Consider the following 22,305-nt stretch of genomic DNA (forward strand, 5'->3'; position numbering starts at 1 on the left):
TAAAAGCGCCCAGTTAGTGTTAAGCATTTCTACAAGTAGGCAATATTATTTTATTGTATATTAAAAAATTTCTCTGTATTGTTAAAGGAAGTATTCACAATTTATATATCTTCAAGTTTATTACAATATAGACATCTATTAAGGGTTGGTAAAACAGGCTTATCCCCTGAGAGTATAAAAAAGAAGCATCTGATTTCTGAATTCTAGTAATAGAAAAATATCCTTATTTTAATCATCTTTATGAAAAAAATATATGCCAGCATCATGTAGCATGTTGAAAAATAATCTGAGATTTTTCAAGTCTAATTAGTATTCTTGACAAAGTCCAATCTTAATACACTATATTTGCATATTTATCTATCGACACAGATGACACTATTGGAAAGTTAATGACTTTGTTTAGTTGTAAATTGTAACTTCTTTCATTCCTTTTTAAAAAACAAAATAGCTCTCATTCCACATTGAACCAATTATACCAAGATTTTTCCCTTCTCTTCCTGGGGTTCCAACAATTCTATTATAGTCCTGCTGTTCAGTATGATCTTTCCAATGATAACAGTGAGAATAAACTAAACTTGAAATAAACTTTTTTGCATTCCTTTGAAATTATGAAATAGTAAACACAAGAGACCTCTTTAAATTCTTTAACGTTTTCTACAGTAGTCTTCAAATAACAAATTAAGTTAATGATAAAGAAGCCTTCTTACAATGTTAGTTTAATCCCTTGACCTATCTATTTATTGATTAGAGATGACATACCCACTGGACTTTGCTAAGTAAATCTAATAAAGTCAAACAAAATCAAGTCTGCAACAGAATTTACATTAAAAGAAATCATTTATTACTCATGTATAACACAGCTTCACTATTAGTGGATGCAAATCAAATTATACTTAATTAGCTAAAATAAAGCACAATTTTGGACCTGCCCTCTAGTGTTGAGAAAGCAAATCAAGTTCCCAAAGATCTTTAAAAAAAAAAAACGTACAACCATGAAGTTCAGCAAGAACAGGTTTTATTTAACTAAATTTATATTGCTTTCTTTGAATTAATGTTAAACATATACATACTACTTCTTTTTCACATATTCAAATATAATAAGTATAATGTTTCATTGGTCATCAGTGAACAAATTCTTTGAAATTATTTATAACTACTTAAAGCTAGCTTAAAAAATTTTTTTTGTTTTAGAAAAACACCACAAAATTACTGACAATTTACACATTAAAAAAATTGTCTAAAAAGCATGTAAACATCTACAGCTCTTCAATCAGTTGACAGTAAAACTAATGCTGACACACAGTTTAAAAGACAATTATTCATTTTAATCCTGAGTATCTTCATATTAGCAAAAATTATAAAGTGTGAAACTAGAAAATAATTCCTTACCTTGACCGCATTTTCAGAACCTTCCTCTTTAAAATCTTCGTATTTCATTACTTCAGCCATAATGAATCCTTTTTCAAAATCTGTGTGAATCTTTCCTGCAGCTTGAGGAGCCTTCGTCCCTTTCTTTGAATAGAAAGACCAGAGAAAACTAATTGCATTTAAGATGACTGACTGAAAGCAGAGAGTTTCTTTTCTCTGATCTGCTGTTGGGCTCAACTTAAACTTAGTTTAATATCAGTTAAGATGTCAGATATACAATTAGAACATTTTCAACACTGGGCACTATCTGTGCAGCAGATTTAGCACAGACAGATCAGTAGATATTAAAGAAGCGTAGCTTTGTTTTTCCTAATAGTCATCCACAGATTTATCGATTTAGATGCAGTGGTCTGGTTTCGGCGTAGGTTTCATTTCGATTTTCTATTCTTCACAGTGGAAAAAAGTAAGGATTTTAAATAGCTTTCAAGTTGAATTATCAAAGGTTTCAAAAAGATAAAAAGCCTTGAAAATTTCAGCTCATCTAAAGAACATATAAAAATCAATACATAAAGGGATATTTTTAAGACATTTCCAACAAATCATACAATATATGTTCAGCAAATAATTTTAAAATCCTCATAAAATTTTAATAGAATTTTGAACACTTTACATAATACACCCTGCCTCTAACCATCATAAAGGAAAATTCAAGTTGATATAGGAAGAGAAATGTCTTATAATTACCCCATATGTTAAATTACAAGGACATACATTCCAGACACACACAACCGTGGAAAGAAATTTGAGAAATAACGGTGACCTAAAGGCTGCTTAATAAAGCATGTTAAAGTGGTAAGGAGTCTGACACTATAAAGCACAGTTTTTACAATAAAAGATGTATTGGGTTAATATGGCTACTCACTGATGCTTACCTGACTAAATATCTCAGCACATTAAATCATGGATACTTACAATCAGTCTTAAGATAAACCAGTTTCATATTTTCAAGCCCAGAATATGTTATCTTTCCTGCTGTACATACTTAAGTTTGGAAGTTTTAAGGCTTTAAAATATATAGTAAAAATAAACCCTGGCAATTTGTTTACCAACTTGGATTTGCTTTGACATTATTTTGTAAGTCTATATAAAAGGACCTTAGCTGTAAGTCAATCAAACATTTTTTTACAAAGGAAAGAGGAGATCAAAGAAAAGTGAATCTCACATTCACAAAACGCATTTAACATTATGTTCAACTGACTCCATGTTCCTATCCATCTTAAATCAAAAGAGATGTAACAATAAATTAAGGTAGTCAGTAAAAACAGAAATCAAAGCAGCCCTAAAATTTATCATGTAGCATACATTAAAAAAGCATAATAAAAGAATGAATAAGACACTGAGTATTTCTAAAAGTTCTGACATTATTTTTATATTCTGTAACACTATTTCGGATTACATATATTTCAAAATATTTTTCAACAGTAACTACCATATTACAATATATTTTCATTTAAAAGCAAGCCATTACAGTTCAGTTTCTATTGTCCTCTGGGAATAAATTAGTCATTCTTTCTGGTGGTAATCAGTTATACATCAATATTTAAAATACATATCACATTATTAAAGAAGACTGAATATAAAACACTGCAAAAATAAACACTACTTTTATGAATTCAAATTTTAAAAGCCATGAATTATTACACATTGAGTTTAGCTCTTTGAGCCCAACTGTGTATCTATGAAGAGCATAATGATGTCATATTGCTTTTATTGCTGAAAATGTAATCCGAGAAAAGCAAAGGAGGAAAGAACCACCCGCAACCCAAACAAACTTAGCGAATACAAAATGAAAAGCAACATCAATTTCACTGCAGACAAACCCAGTCACACAGATTAAGCAAGCACAATACTGGTGTGTCTTATCTCTGACCACAGGAGGAGGGTAGACAGATTCTACAGGATGAAGAAATTCAGACTATGTAATAGGCAGAATCAATTGTTACCTGCCTCAATCAATGCCGCTCCACTTTCACTGTTCAGCAGCTCACAAATAATTAAAGTTATCCTGGACAAAAACCTCATCTGTAATGACTAGCTAACCGCCACCATGACAAACTTCAAAGTCAGTGATATCAATCTGAATTCAATAGTGTGGAACTGGATATAGCTGATGAATAAGTATGAATCTTACCCTGATGGTCCATGCACGCACTTCATCTGGGCCTGCAGTGAAAAAGTATTCTAGTTGGAGTGCTGCAAACCCAGCCTTAATGATCTTTGGCAAAGCGCTGAAATAAAATGTAACAAATTCACTCAACATATAAGTTGATTGTGCCAGAGATCAGTACAAAGCTAAAATTATTCATTTCAAGCAGAAAAAGAGATATTAGTAAATGACCATTCATCTTTTATAATACACTTGAAGAAGTCAGAAAGCACATAACTATTCCTAAAAAATCCCTTCTAAAATTGGTTTTAATTGTACTAGTCTGAACATATCATTTTGAATTATTATTTCAAGCAGAAAAAGAGATATTAGTAAATGACCATTCATCTTTTATAATACACTTGAAGAAGTCAGAAAGCACATAACTATTCCTAAAAAATCCCTTCTAAAATTGGTTTTAATTGTACTAGTCTGAACATATCATTTTGAATTGTTTATTATAAAAAAAGAGAAAAATTTGATCTACCCATTCTATGATTATTTTCCTCCAATATCAATTATTTACAAGACGTGGGTCATGAAAGCAAAATTATTTGATTGAAATCCAATGTTTAAACAATATATTACTGTTACTCAGAAAAAATTAAGGCAACTGATTCACCCTTTCCCCTCCCCCACTGAACATGACGAAAGAGTTTTGGCGATCATTCCTTCTCAAAAATATACATAACTAATACCTATGTTATAATTAAAACACTGTACGGAGATGACAGATGACAGTTAAAAACTTAATTTAAAATAAATCTTTTCACTCTGTCTCATGGTAAAGAAAGGAGAAGATTCCCTCTTTATAATGGTAATTACTCTGTCATTTATTATTCTATCAGCGCAAGCAATTAAATTACTGCAAGGAAATAGTTGATAATAAAGTGTAGGGAAAATGAATGCTAATTAACCTTTGTGTCATGTTCGCTTCCAGATACTTCTGTCTCTCCTCAGCACTCAATTCTTGCAACTTGAGTTCCAAGGCCCCACTAAAAGGAATGACCAAGGCACCTGGGTCATACTTGTCCACCCACTCTTTAATTTTTATCAACCTGTAGACAAAAAAGGGCATAACATTATCTTGTAGTGCATGCATGACTGTACCACATTCATTATTATCAAGTAGCACATACATATTCATAAGAATTGCACGGTTTTATGATGCCATCTTTTTGCGTATAGCTTTCCAAGGTCAAGGCATTAACAGGCAGCAATTGCTTCAGGTATACGCCATAATATTTTACTGTAATCTAGTTTTACTTTAACATATTATCTATAGGAACTAATACAAATATTTTAAAACTTTTTACAGTTACACTAAATTTGCTCAGCATTAACAACTGTGACCTTGAAAACCTCAATGTTATGATTTATTATTTTCCTTACTTTACAAAGTATATTTTTAAAAAGCAAGAACACAAAGTTCTATATTTATAGGAATTACACCTAAAAGCGTCAGCTAATTTCGAAGAGCTGTGACAAATAAATAATTTGTTCCACCCAGATATCTATATGCCTGGTTCAGTTCCTTCTTGGACTAACAAGACTTTACAGTTGTCACTGGTTTTGAGGGAGATTTTTGCTAATTAAAAAAAAAAAAGTCCAGAAATATAGATTTACAAAAACCTAGTTGATTGTGTACACATTGTTCTTATGAATCTCACTTTTGTAGGATCATGAATAATAGAACTACAGAGAAAATAAAGTACTTTAATAGCAAAAGGGTTTGGAAAGCCAAATCAGTTAGGAAATTGATATCGAGTGTTACCTGAAAAGACATTATTGAGTGTTTTGTTCCAAAACGTGGAGTATTTTAGCCAGTGGTAGTTAGAACATAAATGAGATAAGTGTAGTGAATATATTAACCAGGTTCTGATCTTACCACTTTGCTAGCTTTTTATTCCTGGGCAGGTTACTAAACCTTTCTAAGCCTCAGCTTCCTCACTTATGGAGATAATAATAGTACATATAATAATGTAGGTAAAGAACCTAGAAAAGTAAAGCGTGGCATATAGTAAACAAATATTAACAGCAGTTAGTATTGTTAATTTTTATTCTCAGATAATCATAGCATATGTGCCTATGATTCTGCAATAGAGCTTAGTATAGAATTGGATATAGATTTCATAGTTCAATATATATCATAGTCTCACATAGTTCCACTTGTCTCCCATATTTAGACCAAGGTTTTAATAACTATCACGGTAAAAAAGTGAGGAAGTTATCCTTAAATAAACAATGCAAATGTTACTACAGTGGATAAGAAACACAAGAACGAAACCACAAATTCATCAACACTCACCCATCAAAGAAAATGGCAGGGATGAGAGTTATTAGAAAATTAAGAATATGGTCTACTGAGTAGAATGGGATAAAGGAATGGAAAATTCACACAATAGTTCATACATGTTTGTTATACAAGGTTAACCTATAATTTACTTATTTAATATTTATCAGTGGTTTTTGATCTTCATAATATTTTTTTTCCTCTTTTGGTCACATCCTAAAAATAATGAACCAATCCCTAAAAATGTATTTTGGAATAAAGTATGTGTCCTTTAAAATAGGGAATCCAAACCTGCTATTTTCTTATCTAAAATTATGAAGGAAAGGTTAAAGAAAAAAGTAATTTAAATTGATACTTCTTCCTATAATAACATTACGAGATTCTAACTTATTTTATAGACTTACAGTATTCAAACAAAACTGTATATTAAAATTTACCATCAATGGTTTAGTAACATACATTTATTATACAAGTCAAAATCAAATATGTAATTAAAAAAAAGGAAAATCACATACCAAATATAGACTCAATAAAGTAAAATAAAACAAGCCCATGTAAAAGGATAACATATATATATAACACACATTTTGTTTCATAAATATGGTCAACATAACTAATAAAACTAGAACTGTTATGAGACAACAAGATAAGAAATAATTACTTTGGCTGAAACATCAATTCAGAATAACAATAGTTTTACCCTGTCATTTTAACAGCCTTTCCTGCAGATTCCTCAGAGGGATTATTTGCATTCCTCAGGTGTTCTATTGTACAATTCAGATGAATAAAGACTTACAAATCATTCCTCTACCGCCAATGTGAGACTTTGATCTGGTGAATACACCATTGTACCTTAACTATAATTGGCAAAAAACCTGACAGTGTAGAGCATCACAAGCTTAATAACAAAGGAGAATATCTCAAAGTGTTGACAGATGATCTTCATAATGCAGAAGCAGAGCTGGTACATTTTAGCAATAAATGAGCACTGAGGTCTAAAGGTCTCTAAAGTGACTGACATCAGACCTGCTATAGCCTCACTAAAAGAAAGAGGTACCGTAGCACTCTCCGTAAAGTGAGTTAGGTCTTTGCCTGCAAGCTTCACTTTTGTGACTTTCACTGTCATAGAAAACACAGGGAAGATGAAAAGTGAGTTAGGTTCTTTGGCTGTCTGCTTTACTTTTGTTACTTTTACTATCAAACAAAAGCGAGAAATGTCCCAAAGTGATTTTTAATTACATATTTGAAATAAGCCTTGAGTAATTAAAAATATGACTTGATTTCAAGATTATAGACTGAAATACACATAATATATCTGTTAGGTCTTATGGTTACAAAAGTGTGATAATGAGGCCAAGATCACAAGTTTGAACCCCATTGGGACCAGTTACCTTTTGCAGAAAGACGTCTATTCTATTGCTACAAACCATACCCCAAACTATAGTTAGTCATCTAAAAAATGTGAGCTATTGGCACACGAGGGATACGGAAAATCAAAGTTGAGCTCAGTACCACTACTAGAAAAACAATTTCAAGTACATTCTGTCAAAGTGACTGAACAGTAATCTCCATACACAAATGTTAGCAAATATCTAAAGAAAACTATCCAACTGTTAGTAACCAAAATAATAATGATATTGTCATAGAATATCAAATTATATGAGGGGAGAAGAAACAGTAAAGACAGTACACTCCTAAAGAGTTAAACTGTAAAGGCTTTCAGAGCATTCATTTAATAAATTTATATAAATAGATTACTGCACAAAGCCAGAGATTACCAATAAGGAGCTGGAGCCACACTGATTTCCCCAAAGTCTTATGAGTGACAAATGGAAAGAGGAACTGCCATTAGTTGTATTTTTCTTCCTAGAAATGATTCCACAGCAAGGAGACTAAGCAGGGACAATCAGTTTTCAGGCTAAAGGGTTATGCTTTGAGATACACTGGCAGGTTATGATCTGTTAGTGTCTTCGGACAAATGAGATCTTTAATATTAAACTAGCATTAGATTTCTAAAAGATTATGTCTCAAATTTACCTTTGGTCTTATAACCTGACCTTCTTATCCAATCTTGAAATTCCAGACTCCATAATTTGATTTTCCTAGGGTTAATTTACATGGTTTATATTTCTCTTCCAGATACAAATTTTATCTAAAAATTATATTTGTTTCTCTTTCAAATCTACCTTTTCTTTTTGGGTAACATTTTATACTTGTTTAATGAATTCTTATTCTCTTTCAAAATTTTTAAAAGATTAATTTAAAAGTTCCTTTCAGGGGCTTCCCTGGTGGCGCAGTGGTTGAGAGTCCGCCTGCCGATGCAGGGGATGCGGGTGTGCCCCGGTCCGGGAGGATCCCACATGCCGCGGAGCGGCTGGGCCCGTGAGCCATGGCCGCTGAGGCTGCGCGTCCGGAGCCTGTGCCCCGCAACGGGAAAGGCCACAGCAGTGAGAGGCCAGCGTACCGCAAAAAAAAAAAAAAAAAAAAAAAGTTCCTTTCAGACTGCTCTAATTATTTCTAATTTCTTGTGTATAACTCTGTCCCCACCGCCCCATCATATGCCATCTGCTAATGACCTCTCAAAACCATTGGTTCCTGTGTATGTGCTGTGTTGTTCTTGGATGTGTGGTCATTTGGCAGGAGCCATTTTGTTCCAAGAGAATCTGTGGTCAACTGCTGGGTTGTTGACGTAGTTTTGTGGTTGTTTCCTCTAGGGAAAGACCTATGGAAGGTCTTAGGCTCCAGATCACTTTGACAGAGTTTCTGCACTAGGTTATTGGTAATGCAAATTGACCTGCTTCTTCTTATAGTACAGTCCCAGTCTCTAGTTTCCTGAGAATAACAGTTTCTTCCCTTTTCCAGAAGGGGTGGGAGCTGGGGGGTGCAATTTTGTAGTATCTGATCATGGAAAGGACAGCTCTTTCTAGGCTTTATGAGTGAGCCTTGTTCCAGCACCTGTAGCCTGGGGCCTGTGCTCTGAGTCTTATTCCTATATGGAAACTAAGGCCTCTAAGCCATATGAGCTCAGTTTTCCCTGAGGGCCATACACTGTTGAGTTCACCACAAATTCATCACACATGATATATTATGCTCTTTTTTTTTTTTTTACAAATTAATTAATTAATTTGGCCATACCTTGCAGCATGCAGGATCTTAATTTCCCGACCAGGGATTGAACCCATGCCCCCCTGCAGTGGAAATGTGGAATCTTAACCACTGGACCGCCAGGGAAGTCCCATATGTTCTTAATGTTTATTATCTTCCACCCATTATTGGTAAACCCACTTACTCAGTTATTAGGGAAAGGAACTTTTTGAATATTTTGTTCACTGCATTATTTCCAGAACCACTTATGACAGTGCCTGGCACAAGAATATGCTCAATAAATGTTGGGTGGATCAATAAATAGGAAAGCTGAAAGTTAATCTAAAAGATTAGGTAATGAACACTCAGAAGTAAGTATGTACTTCCTAGCTATCTGTCTCTTCTGCCAGAGTCAACCTTCAGAAATTAGTAAGCTATAGTTGACTTGACTATTGGAGGTATGCACATTTACTAGAATGGTGAAGTGAAAAATTATACCAACATTAGGTGAAGTACACTTAATTCAGGTAAGGCTATACAAAGAAAAAATCATAGTATAGTGGGATTACTTTCATTCCCAAGGTAAAATCTGTGGCTTGAACTACTGTAATCTGAGAATGTACCAAAACGAGCACCTTAAACTTCAAAATGTTCCCTGAATCTCAGGCTTCTTACCTCTTGCAAGGCTACCAGGTTAAGATTTGCATTCATACTAAGTGGTCCCAAGCAGGGTACATTTTTTGATACTTTAGAGCAGTGTTTCTCAAAATATAGTTTCCAGACTACCTGTGAATCTAAGGACTCTACAAAAAAACCTAGATTTATGATCGCTAGAAGTGATTTGCACCTAACCCTTACAACACTCTGCACTTTGATGTCTGAGAGCCACTATTTGTGAATCTCTGCCATTTCTTTGCAATTTGATATTCTAATCTTAAACGTTACACATAGAAATATTCTGTAACAATAGTTGTCATGAGGTTTAGATCAATGTTTGTAGCTTGAGACTATGAATCTCTGTTAGCCACAAGAAAACTTCCCAACTATATTATGATCCTATAGATGAGATTTAATTACTTCTGGCCATGGTGCCCCAGGATAAACTATCTTTTCTTCTACTTTTGTGCAAAGGTTGATTCAATCTATAATCAAAACATAAATTTACAGGGAGAGCCATAAATCTTGATTTAACTATCACAGATACAAATTTTTTTAATATAGATGGTATCAGAAATGGGACTTCCATACCCAGACTACTTATGAAGATGAAGAAAGTCAAGAAGACTATCTTCGACAGATTGGGAAAGATAGAGAAGATCCTTGGAATAAGAGAACGTGTGTATACATGGGGGGAGAGAGAGCATGCGTGACAACACGTGTCATCGTGGTAGTGTGCCAAAGAAATACAGTATCATAAAGATGATGAAAACTTCAGAATCCAGTCTTTTTGAGACTGGCCTAAATTTATGAAGGGCTTATAGATGATAAATAAAACTAAACTGAGATAGGAATATATTTAACGAAAGAAGTATACTTGTAACAAAAACTACAAAGCATCGTTGATAGAAATTAAAAACCAAAGTAAATGGAAAGACATCCGTGTTCATGGATTAGAAGAACTAACATTGTTAATAATTCATCTACAGAGTCAATGCAATCTATCAAAATTCCAGCTGCCTTTTGTGCAGAAATTGACATGCCCATCCTAAACTTCATATGAAAAATGAAAGAACCCACAATAGCCAAAACAATCTTGAAAAAGAACAAAATTAAAGGTCTCACCCTTCCATATTTCAAAACTTACTATAAAACTAGAGTAATCAAGACTATGTGGCACTGGCAAAAGACTACACATATAGACCAATGCAATAGACTTGAGAGTTCAGAAATACACCCATACGGCTAGATCAACTGATTTTTTTTAAATTTTGTAATTGTGGTTAAAAATAACATAAAATTTACCATCTTAAACATTTTTAAATGTACCACTCAGTAGTGTTGACTATATTCACTGTTCTATAACGGATCTCCAGAACTTTTTTATCTTACAAAACAGAAACTATATCCACTGTTTTCTACCACCCCACCCACTCCACCCCACCTCCAGCCCCTGTAAACCATCATTGTGCTTTGTTTTTATGAGTGTGCCTACTTTAGACACCTCTTATAAGTAGCATCATACAGTTTTTGGTTTTTTTTGTGATTGGCTTATTTTACTTCACAATGTCCTCAAGTTACATCCATGTTATAGCAGATGACAGGATTTCCTTCTTTTTTTAAAGGCCGAATAATGTTCCATTGGATGTATATACCACATTTTGTTTATCCATTCATTCGCTGATGGACATTTCTTTGGAGAAATGTTTATTCAAGTTCTTTGCCCATTTTTTAATTGTGTTATTTGGGTTTTTTGTTGTTGAGTTTATGATATGGTCAATTGATTTTTGACAAGGGTACCAAAACAATTCAATGGGGAAATAACAGTTAACAAATGAGGCTTAGACAAGTGAATATCCACAAACAAAAGTTAAAATGGACCAAAGACCTAAATGTAAGAGTTAAAACTATAAAACTCTTAGAAGAAAGCAGGTGGAAATCTTCACGACCTTGGATTAGGCAATAGTCTGTTAGATATGACACCCAAAGCACAAACAACCAAAGAAAACACAAACTTTATCAAAATTAAAAATTTTGTGCACTAAAAGACATTATCAAGACAGTGAAATGACAATCCATAGAATGGGGGGAAAAATGTTTGGAAATCATACATCTGATAAGGGCCAAGTAGAGAGTACATAAAAAAAATTCAATAACAGACATGCAACAAGGATTTACTATATAGTATAGGGAACTATATTAAATATGTTATAATAACCTACAATGGAAAATAATCTGAAAAAATATGTATGTAACTAAATTACTTTGCTGTATACCTAAAACTAACACAAGATTGTAAATCAACTACACTTCAATAAAAAACACCACACAATAATAATTAAAACTTACAACTCAATAACAAAAAGGCAGAAACCTAATTTTAAATAGGCAAAGGATTTGAACAGGCATTTTTCCCAAGGAGATATACAAATGGCCAACACTTAAGATGTTCAGTATCACTAATCATCAGAGAAATGCGAATCAAAACCACAATGAAATAGCACTCTACACCCACTAGGATGGGTAAAATTAAAAAGATGGACAGTAAGTGGTATATCCATACAATGGAAAGTAATTTAGTCATAAAAAGAAATGAAGTACTGAAACATGCTACAACAGATGAACCTTGAAAAACATTATACTAGGTAAAAGAAGCCACACACAAAAGGCTACATATTGTATGATTCAATTTATATGAAATATCCTCAATGGGCAAATCCAAAGAGACAGAAAGTAGATTAGTGGTTGCCAGGGGCTAGGTGGGGGAGGCAATGGAGAGTGACTGCTAATGGACAAAGGGTTTCTTTCTGGGGTGATGAAAACGTTTTGGATCTAGTGGTGACGGTGGCACATTGTGGATATACGAAAACCTACTTTAAAAGGGAAAATTTTGTGTATATTAATTATCTGAAAAATAAAAAACCCAAAGCTGAACTGAGAATATAAAGATAAAAAACAAAAGTGCAAATATTCTGCACATTATGATCCTATAATGTCTAACCTTCCTGCAGAGATAGAAAGGATCAACAGAAAAAGCAGAGATTTTGGAGTAAAGCAAGTACTAATTCAAATGCCAGCTTAATCACATACCAGCTATAAGATTCTGGGAAAGCCATTTAAGCTTCCTGAACCTCAGTTTAATCATCAATAACACAAATAATATATCCTCACAGGTTGATGTATTAAAGTGCCTAGAACAAAGGAGGCCTTCAAAGGTTAGCCCCCAAACTTAGCTGTCTCCTTTCAGTGAGTGGGGTCATTCTCAACAGTTACTGTAGAATTAAAGTAACTGGAAAGAATGCAAGCACAATGATTGCAAATATATGTAGTAAATAACTATGTGTACTGATAAGCATTATATTAAACCTTGGGCAAGCAACTTTGAAAAAGGGGGTGTAAGGGATGGGGAAGGAAAAACAGACAAATACATAGTTTAAAAAGAGCATGATAAGCATCGTGATAGGGGAAGTAATGTGCCACAGGCATGACAAAGAGGAGGGGATGCATAATCTCAATAAAGGAAGAATTTGGCCTCATTAAAATCAAGAATTTTTAGAAAAAGAAACCAATACATTTAATGGTCTTTTCAGTTATATAACTTTTTTTAAAAAATAGGAAAAGCAGAAAAGGGAAAGGGGCTTTTGTTCATGACAGAGCTGGGATTTTGTGGGCCAGTAAGAAAGTAAGAAACACCCAAGGGAAAGATAAGTATGGGTATGTATGTCAGAATCAATCTGCACAGACCTCCTTTCCCATATGGATCCTTCTTCCTGAAGTTGTTCTTAATTCAGCCTCTGGAGGGTGCTTCCATATTCTAACAAAGAAGTCCATTCTCTCATGATCCCGTTTATCCAAATCCTCTATTTACCATGTGGGATACATGTGAATTTCATAAAGGAGCAAGTCAGAAGGATACAAACCCAAGGCAAATAGTCACTGTAAAAAAAGGAAAGCCGCTCTTTCTGTATCTTTGGAGAACAATGATTTGGGGACAGTGGAGAAGCAAGAAGCACTAAAAAAGAGAAGAGCTCTTAATGCAAACTTCAGTAGTTGCAAATAGATACATGCAACTATTCTTATTAACAGACATTTTCACAGATGCTAAATGGAACAATGTTAGATGAGAAATGAAATGCCTTTTCCCTGTCAGTGGTAAGTAATCTGTGGCAAAACTTCCAGCTGCTTCTGAAAGAAGACTTATTCTCTGTTATAGGAATATTTATTTTGACATAATTTGGTATGCATAGTCTTATACAAAGTGCCAACTGGCTTAGTGGAATATTTTTTTTTTTTTTTTGTGGTATGCAGGCCTCCCTCTGCTGTGGCCTCTCCCGTTGCGGAGCACAGGCTTTTTTTTTTTTTTTTTTTTTTTTTTTTTGTGGTATGCGGGCCTCCCTCTGCTGTGGCCTCTCCCCTTGCGGAGCACAGGCTCCGGACGCGCAGGCCCAGAGGCCATGGCTCACGGGCCCAGCCGCTCCGCGGCATGTGGGATCCTCCCAGACCGGGGCGCGAACCCGGTTCCCCTGCATCGGCAGGCGGACGCGCAACCACTGCGCCACCAGGGAAGCCCGGAATATTTTTATATAAGAAGAGGGATAACTAGGAAATGTGGGAGTAGAATCACAGCTAGCAAAATTTGTAGTTGGTTTCATAGCTTTAGTTTGTCCTAGCAAGTAATAATAGCTCAGAGTCCATTATTTTACTGAAAAGACATTGTATGCAAAATGAACTTTTGTAAATAAAATACAAAAGTTAATTTATTTTAATGAAAGGAATCCTATAATTAAAGGATTCCCACACATAATCCCTTTGCAAAGGGAGGCAGTATAGAATATGATTAGAGTACTGCAGCCAGAGAGAGGAAGTATCCTAGCCGTGTCATGGAACCTTTCTAAGGTCTCAGTTTTCTCATCAATAAATGGAGATAATAATAGCATCTACATCAGAGCGTTGCTGTAAAGATTAAATTAAAAAGTTCATGTAATATGCTTAGCATAGTATCTGACACAAGGTAAGTGCTCAACATTTATTATTTATAAAGTGAGGAATGGTTTTGCCGTTTTTGAATACCTCAATGTTCAGAACAAAATTTCTCAAACAGAAGTGTGTTGTATATTTATCTGTGATCTGGCTATTAATCAAATTTATCTGAGAAGGTAAGTCTAAACACTAACCACTTCAAACTTTAAAGGGATGTCTTTTTTTTTTTTTTTTTTTTTTTGGGGTACACGGCCCTCTCAATGCTGTGGCCTCCCCCACTGTGGACCACAGGCCCCGGATGCGCAGTCCCCGCGGCCATGGCCCACGGTCCGGACGCGCAGCCTCAGCGGCCATGGCTCACGGGCCCAGCCGCTCCACAGCATGTGGGATCTTCCCGGACCAGGGCACGAACCCGTGTCCCCTGCATTGGCAGGCGGACTCTCAACCACTGCGCCACCAGGGAAGCCCACGGATGTCTTTCCTTTCTTACTTTCTCCTTAAACTGTCCTGTCTGCTGTATAGGAAATCGGCAAGTTTTGCTACTAATTAAAATCACTGCTGAGTGATATTCTGGCGGTTTCTAAGAAGGGCAAAAAATTACCTAGGGTTGCAAATATATAAAAAATAGATTTGAAGTGAACCAGTAGGAAGTATATTTGACTTTGCTATAATTTCTAAACCAATATGAATCAAAGGAGTCAGTCTAGGAACCACTTGTTACTTGCCTCTGAGTATGAAAAGCAGCTTCTCACTTCCTGTTCCCTGGCCATACTGGGAGACACAAAATTAATGAAACCTTTATTCCTTTGTTCCCATTCTTAGTTCAAAGGTTTCTCTCTGCTGCCTTTACACATTGCCTGCTACACTTATCTACTGTTTTAAATAAATTCACTTGAAAAGAAATTGCCAAAAGTAATTTTATTAATGACATATTACAGTTAAAGTATATTCTTGAGTGGTTTCTCTTACTTTATAATAAAATTTCTGCTCTTAGAATACATCAAAATAATAATTATAAGTGAGAAATCAAATGCTATGCAACTGACTTAAGCCCATGTTTAATTCTTTTTTTTTTTTAATTTTATTTATTTATTTTATTTTATTTTTGGCTGCGTTGGGTCTTTGTTGCCGCGCGCGGGCTTTTCTCTAGTTGCGGCGAGCGGGGGCTACTCTTCGTTGCAGTGTGTGGGTTTCTCATTGCGGTGGCTTCTCTTGTTGCAGAGCACAGACTCTAAGCGCGTGGGCTTCAGTAGTTGTGGCTTGTGGGCTCTAGAGTGCAGGCTCAGTAGTTGTGGCATACGGGCTTAGTCGCTCCGCGGCATGTGGGATCTTCCCGGATCAGGGCTCAAACCCATCTTCCCTGCATTGGCAGGTGGATTCTTAACCACTGCACCACCATGGAAGCCCCATGTTTAATTCTGTTCCTAGTGGAGATACATCTTCTTCTCTAATAATTAGTCTAACAGTTATTAAAGGTACCCTATCTTTACATTGTAATCAAAGAAATTAATATAATATACCACTTTTTATCTGTCAAATTAGTAAAGATTAAAGCAAGAATAACACCCAGTGTTGGCTGGGGTTAAGGAAAAATGTACTTTCTTGGATGGCTACAAGGATGTTCATTGTAGTTTACTCACCAGAAAAAAAAAAAAAAGTCAAATAACCTCAATAGAAAACACTGGGGGATCTGGATAATCGAAAGGGTTAATATCCAAATTATATAAAGGAATCATACAACTAAATATCAAAAACCAAACAATCTGATTTTAAAATGGGCAGATAACCTGAATAGACACTTCTCCAAAGAAAAAATACAAAAGGCTAATAGACACTTGAAATGATGTCCAATATCACTAATCATCAGGGAAATGCAAATCAAAACCACAATGATGTATCACCTCATATCTATCAGAATGGTTATCATCAGAAAGATAACATATAACAAGTGTTGGTGAGGATGTAGAGAAAAGGGTATACTCGTGCACTGTTGGTGGGAATGTAGATTGGTGTAGCCACTACGGAAAAAGTATGAAGGTTTCTCAAAAAATTAAAAATAGAACTACCCTATGATCCAGTAATTCTGCTTCTAGGTATTTACCTGAAGAAAACAAAAACACTAATTAGAAAAGATATATGCACCCTTATGTTCACTGTAGCATTATTTACAATAGCCAAGATATGCAAGTAACCTGTGTCCATTGATAGATGAATGGATAAAGAACACACACACACGCACACGCACAATGGAATACTACTCAGTCATTAAAAATGAAATCTTGCCATTTGTGACAAGATGGATGGACCTAGAAGGTATTATTATTCTAAGTGAAATAAGTCAGTCAGAGAAAGACAAATTCCTATGTTCTCACTTATATGTGGAATCTAAAAAACAAAACAAAATGAAAACAGACTCACAGAGAACAAACTGGTGGTTACTGGAGGTTGGGTAAAATAGGTCAAAGGGATTAAGAGGTACAAACTTCCAGTTATAAAATACATAAGTCATGGGGATGTAATGTACAGCATAGGGAATATTTAATAATACTATAATAATTTTATACGTTGACAAAAGGTTACTAGACTTATGGTGACCATCTCATAATGTATTTGACTGCCAAGTCACTATGCTGTACAGTGAAACTAACATAATATTGTATGTCACTATAGTTTGCTTTAAGAAATAAAATATAGCACATCAATACAATAGCGTATCACACAGTAATTAGAAAAACTATTATAAAATATGTGCAAAAACATTCATGGTGTGTTAACACTATTTACTCACACAAGAGGTATTTATTAAATATTTACTAGGTGCTAGCAAAGTGCTGGGTTGGTAGGAATAAATGAGATAAACATTGTCATCGTCTTCACAGAGCTGATCACGTCAGCGCGTTATCTCTTTAGGTATTTTAATGTATATTTGGATACACTTGATAGGGAACAAGAAGCCATTGGTGGCTTTTTAATAAATTATTTTTTTTGTTGCAGTATAATTAACAAAAAATAAAACGTACAGAACTTGGGACTTCCCTGGTGGTCCAGTGGTAAAGAATCTGCCTTTCAATGCAGGGGGCACATGTTCGATCCCTGGTCAGGGAACTAAGATCCCACGTGCCATGGGGCAACTAAGCCCCCACGCCACAACTACTGAGCTTGCGCGCCTCAACTAAGAGAGCCTGAGTGCTGCAAACTACAGAGCCCACGCGCCCTGGAGCCTGCGTGCCACAACTAGAGAGAAGACCATGTGCTGCAACAAAGAGCCCACGCACCACAACTAAGACCAGATGCAGCCAAAAAAAAATAAATAAATAATAAATCTTAAAAAAAAGTATAGATCTTGTACGTTTCAATGAATTTTGAGAATTTTATACACACATGTAACCACCACCCCAAAACAGATAACATTTCCATGTCCCCAGAAAGTTCCCTTATGACCTTTCCCAGTCAATCCACACTGCCTCTCCATGTTGCTCTGTGTATTTTATTGGTGAGGTATATGATTTCCATCACATAAATATGCCACAATTTATCCATTTTTCTACTAATGTGAGTTGCTCATAGTTTGGGGCCATTATGAATAAAGCTGCTATTATTACTTTGTGTAAGAAAAACATTTATAAGATATGAACATATGTTTTCATTTCTTTTAGATAAATACTAAAAGTTGGAATTACTGGGTCAGAGGATAAATGCATACTTGAAATAAACTGCCAATTTTCCAACGTGATACAACAATTCCTGCTCCCCTTTCCTTGTCCACTTTTGGTGCTGTTAGTTATTTTGATTTTAGCCGTTTTAGTGATTGTGAAATCATATCTCACTGTGGTTTTAAACTGTCTTTCCCTGATGACTTAAAGATGCTGAGTACCTTTTCATGTTTATTCATGTATCTTCTTTTGTGAAGTGTATGTCTAAGTCTTTTGCCTATTCTTAGAATTGGGCTATTAGTCTTTATATTATTTGTAGAAATTTAAAAATATATTCTGGATATAAGTCCTTGGTCAGATATATGTATAGTGAATATATTTTTCCAGTCTGTGGCTAATCTTTTCATTTTCTTAACAGTATTTTTTGGTGAACAGAAGCTATTAATTATAATGAAATCCAATTTTTTCTTTTATATTAGTATTTTTTCTATTTCATCCGAGGGATCTTTGCCTATCCCAAGTTGTAAAGATATTCTCCTACGTTTCAATGAAGGATCATGGATTGAGAAAATGTCAGCGTGAATATGTTTAAAGCAAATCAGAATGCCATGCATAGGAAAACAACCTACAAAGTCAAGGATGATAAGCTGGGAGGCTGTTACCCAACTTAAAAATGAAGTGATAAAGTTTTGGTCTGGGTTGATAAGCAGCGTAATGGAAGAGGAAGGAATGAGTAAGGGCCAGATTTAGAAGAAAAAAGATGGAACTTAGTGATTAACTGAATAAGATGTATGAAAGGACATATGTTAAAATGATTTGAAGAGATGAGCTTAAAAGATTCAAAGAGTACATACAATACTACTAACAAGGATAAAAAAGTTTGAAAGTAGTTCCTACTGTGGATGTATTGTAGGTAAAAAATAAGGAGTTTAGTTTTGTACATAAGCTTCATAATGATAATGCAATAGCCAAATGGAGATTTCTTGTTGACGGTCTGGAATAATGAAACTTGAAAAGGGCTAAGAGGAAAAAGTAAGGCTATGGATTTGCAAATCCTTAGCAGAGAGCAGAGCATCTCAAAGTAACATCCATGCACCAGGAGCACCAGCAGCACCTAGGAACTTGCTGGACTTGACAGTTCTCAGGCCCCATCCCAGACCTAATGAATCAGAAACTCTGGCAGTAAAGGCAGCAATCTGTGTTTTCATAAACCCTCCAGAGGATTCTGGTGCACATTAAACTTTGAGAACCACTAGCATATATCTAGGTTAGAGTTGAAGGCATGAGCGTAGAGGGCAAGTGAAAAACATTAACAAGAATCACTCAATTACTAATTGCTAGGGAAGAGCCATGACAGGCAGAGAGAAAATCAGTAAAGGAAAGATGTTAGAAGTGGAAGGCTAATATGTCTGTAAGCCAAAAGCCAAGCAAGAGAATGCATGAAGTTTCTAAGCACAGTTTATTCAGAAAGAGACAGAGACAGAAAGACAAAATGGAGCCTTCTTCCATCTATTATATACCTCTTCTTCCCCACCCTGCCTCCCAACGGGGTCATGTTGCCTAGTTTTCCTTTAAATAAGGAAAATCTGCAAACAAAGTAACGCAAAAAATACAACTGTACAACTCCATTTCTTTTAAAAGAAAACGAGAAAATGACAGGCATCTTATATATGTAATTTCATTTAATACTTATATAACTCTTTCCAGAGGAAGGAGAGAATGGGCTGTAATGTGTAAGGCAAGCGGGGTCAAAATAAGCTGTTGTGCTAAAGATTGGAGAAATGACAGCATGCCTATATGCTGATGCGAAACATCCACTCGGAAAGGAAAAACTGATGATGCGGGAGACAGAGGAGGAACTACTTCAGTAGGTGAGTGGGGATATATAATCACGTGCACAAGTGAAAGGTTGTCTTTGGCTAAGTGCATAGAACAGGGGTCAGCAAATCATTGCACATTTTTGTATGGCCCACAAGCTGAGAAGGGTTTTTACATTTAAAAATGATTTCTAAAAAAAAACAACAACAAAAAAGGAAGACTATTTTGTGACAGTGAAATTATACGAAATTCAAATGTAAGTGGCCATAAATGAAATTTTATTGGCACATGCCATGCCCATTTGTTTACATACTGTCTATAGCTGCCTTTGCAGTACAACAGCAAAGGTGAGTAGCTGTAACAGAGACTGTGTGGTCCTCAAAGCCAAAAATATTTACTTTCTGATTCATTATGGAAATCATCCGTTGCCACCTGACATAGACATCCATCTAACTGTGCTCTAAACCTTTGATGTATCTAACCAGAATAGATAGACTTCAAGTGATCTACATATTTCTATTAATGAAGACTAAAAGTCAGAGTTGAAACATAATGGAATAAAGTCAACTGATTTCATCCAGCCAGCCATTCAATCAATCACAAAATTTACTGAGTCTGGTGCCAAGCACTGGAGATATAAAATGAACAGAACAGGCATGATCCTCATTTTCATGGAATGTAAATTCTTATGGGACAGAAAGAGAAACAAATAAGTGAGATTATATAACTTATGCTAAGTGCTCAGAAGCAAATACACACGATGCTTTGAACAAAAGGGAGTCTGGGGATTACTCTAGACAAGGTAGTCAGGGAAGGGGTTTCTGAGGAGGACAGAAGAGCCAACCACGGTGGGGAAAAGGGGTGTGGTGAACAGGAGGAGCAGACAATTAAATGTTCTTAGATTTCCAGACACAGAAACATGCCAGGATGGAGAAATTTATACATTATGAGTAGCACATGCATGGAACACCTTCCGTGATAAATTTTCCAATGGTATTTTTACTACAAAGTACACACAGAGTAATTATATAATGGGTTCAAATGGTTTGGGAACAAAATACAGATTAAAAAAAAGAAACAACAACAACAACAACACCACTGTATAATTACTTAATTACCCGAGAGATAGGAATGGGTCCAGAAAGCCATTTCTGCTTATCAGGTATATAGAGTAACAGTCTTTTTTTTTTTAAATGGGGAGAAACATTCCACACAATGTAAGTTTTATAGGATACTGGCAAATGCAAACGTACCAAAGAAAGTATAAATGGTAGGCATTTCTTAATTGCTTAAAATAAAATTAAGCTTTTCCTACTACATCACAAGTATCAAAAATGATCATAAAAGGACAAACAATACTAGAAACCATAGAACGTGCTTCAGCTGTAATTTATACATAGCTAATGCAGTATAACATACCAGTTGAAGCTTGACAAGTGATAAGCTAAGGACTTTGGGAAAGAGTTAGTGTCATTTGGTGCTTAATTCTAAATTTCTTATTTGGCATATACCAAGTTAACTATTTAAAACACAACCTGTCCATTTTGTGGGTTGGTTATGTAGTTTGTTCCATGTTAAAATAATCAATTCTTTCATTTTCTTGTTTTTCAGGCACAAATAACTTTCTACTTAAAATTTAAGCAGGTTGAGTGAGTACAAAATAAAATGTTCAGTAATCTTTTAGATATTTATAAAATTATGCAATTCTAGTTTATTTCTCCTCATGAAAAATGATAAAACATGACTTTCAACTATTTGAAAATCCAGACACACAGATCTATCGAAACGTAAGGTACATTCAATGTAATGATTCATAGTGTCTCTAATAGAAAGATTCAGCAGTTCTCAATGGAGACCTTTATTCCTTCTCTGAACAAATGATGCCTGAAATTTTTATTCTTGTTCTAATGGAATTTCAATGGCCTTCACTGCAAATCTACTGGAAATTTTTGCATATTAAGTGGAAAAAATTAAATGATGTTAACCACATTTTAATGTGATTAAGGCTGACAGGGTCATTATTTCTGCTAATCACTCAGTTTAAAATGCTCAAACAAAACTTTATAACAGACAAGGTTTTTAATTTTCTGTATATCTTGTTGAATTTATTGTTTTTTAAACTACAGAAGAAAAAGAAGGGAAAAAAACCATACTATAGTCCTTGACAAAAACCAATGAGTATTTCCTACAACTTGCAGATGGGTTTCATTATCCTTAATCTGGTGATGTAAAAACAAAAATGCAAA

At 34.9% G+C, this 22,305-nt stretch overlaps 1 protein-coding gene across 1 annotated transcript in view; it reads right to left on the reverse strand.

Moving 5' to 3' along the window:
- Positions 1 to 22,305, reverse strand: part of OLA1 (Obg like ATPase 1) — a 192,556-nt gene that overhangs the window by 2,424 nt on the left and 167,827 nt on the right. The window contains exons 8-10 of the mRNA XM_024122194.3: positions 4,492 to 4,632; positions 3,560 to 3,656; positions 1,390 to 1,512 (exon numbers count right to left, since the gene is read on the reverse strand). Of these exons, the coding sequence (XP_023977962.1) occupies positions 1,390 to 1,512; positions 3,560 to 3,656; positions 4,492 to 4,632 (361 nt within the window). The remainder of the gene's footprint in view (positions 1 to 1,389; positions 1,513 to 3,559; positions 3,657 to 4,491; positions 4,633 to 22,305) is intronic.

The sequence above is a fragment of the Physeter macrocephalus genome, chromosome 2, assembly GCF_002837175.3.
Source record: "Physeter macrocephalus isolate SW-GA chromosome 2, ASM283717v5, whole genome shotgun sequence".
Lineage (NCBI taxonomy): Eukaryota > Metazoa > Chordata > Mammalia > Artiodactyla > Physeteridae > Physeter > Physeter macrocephalus.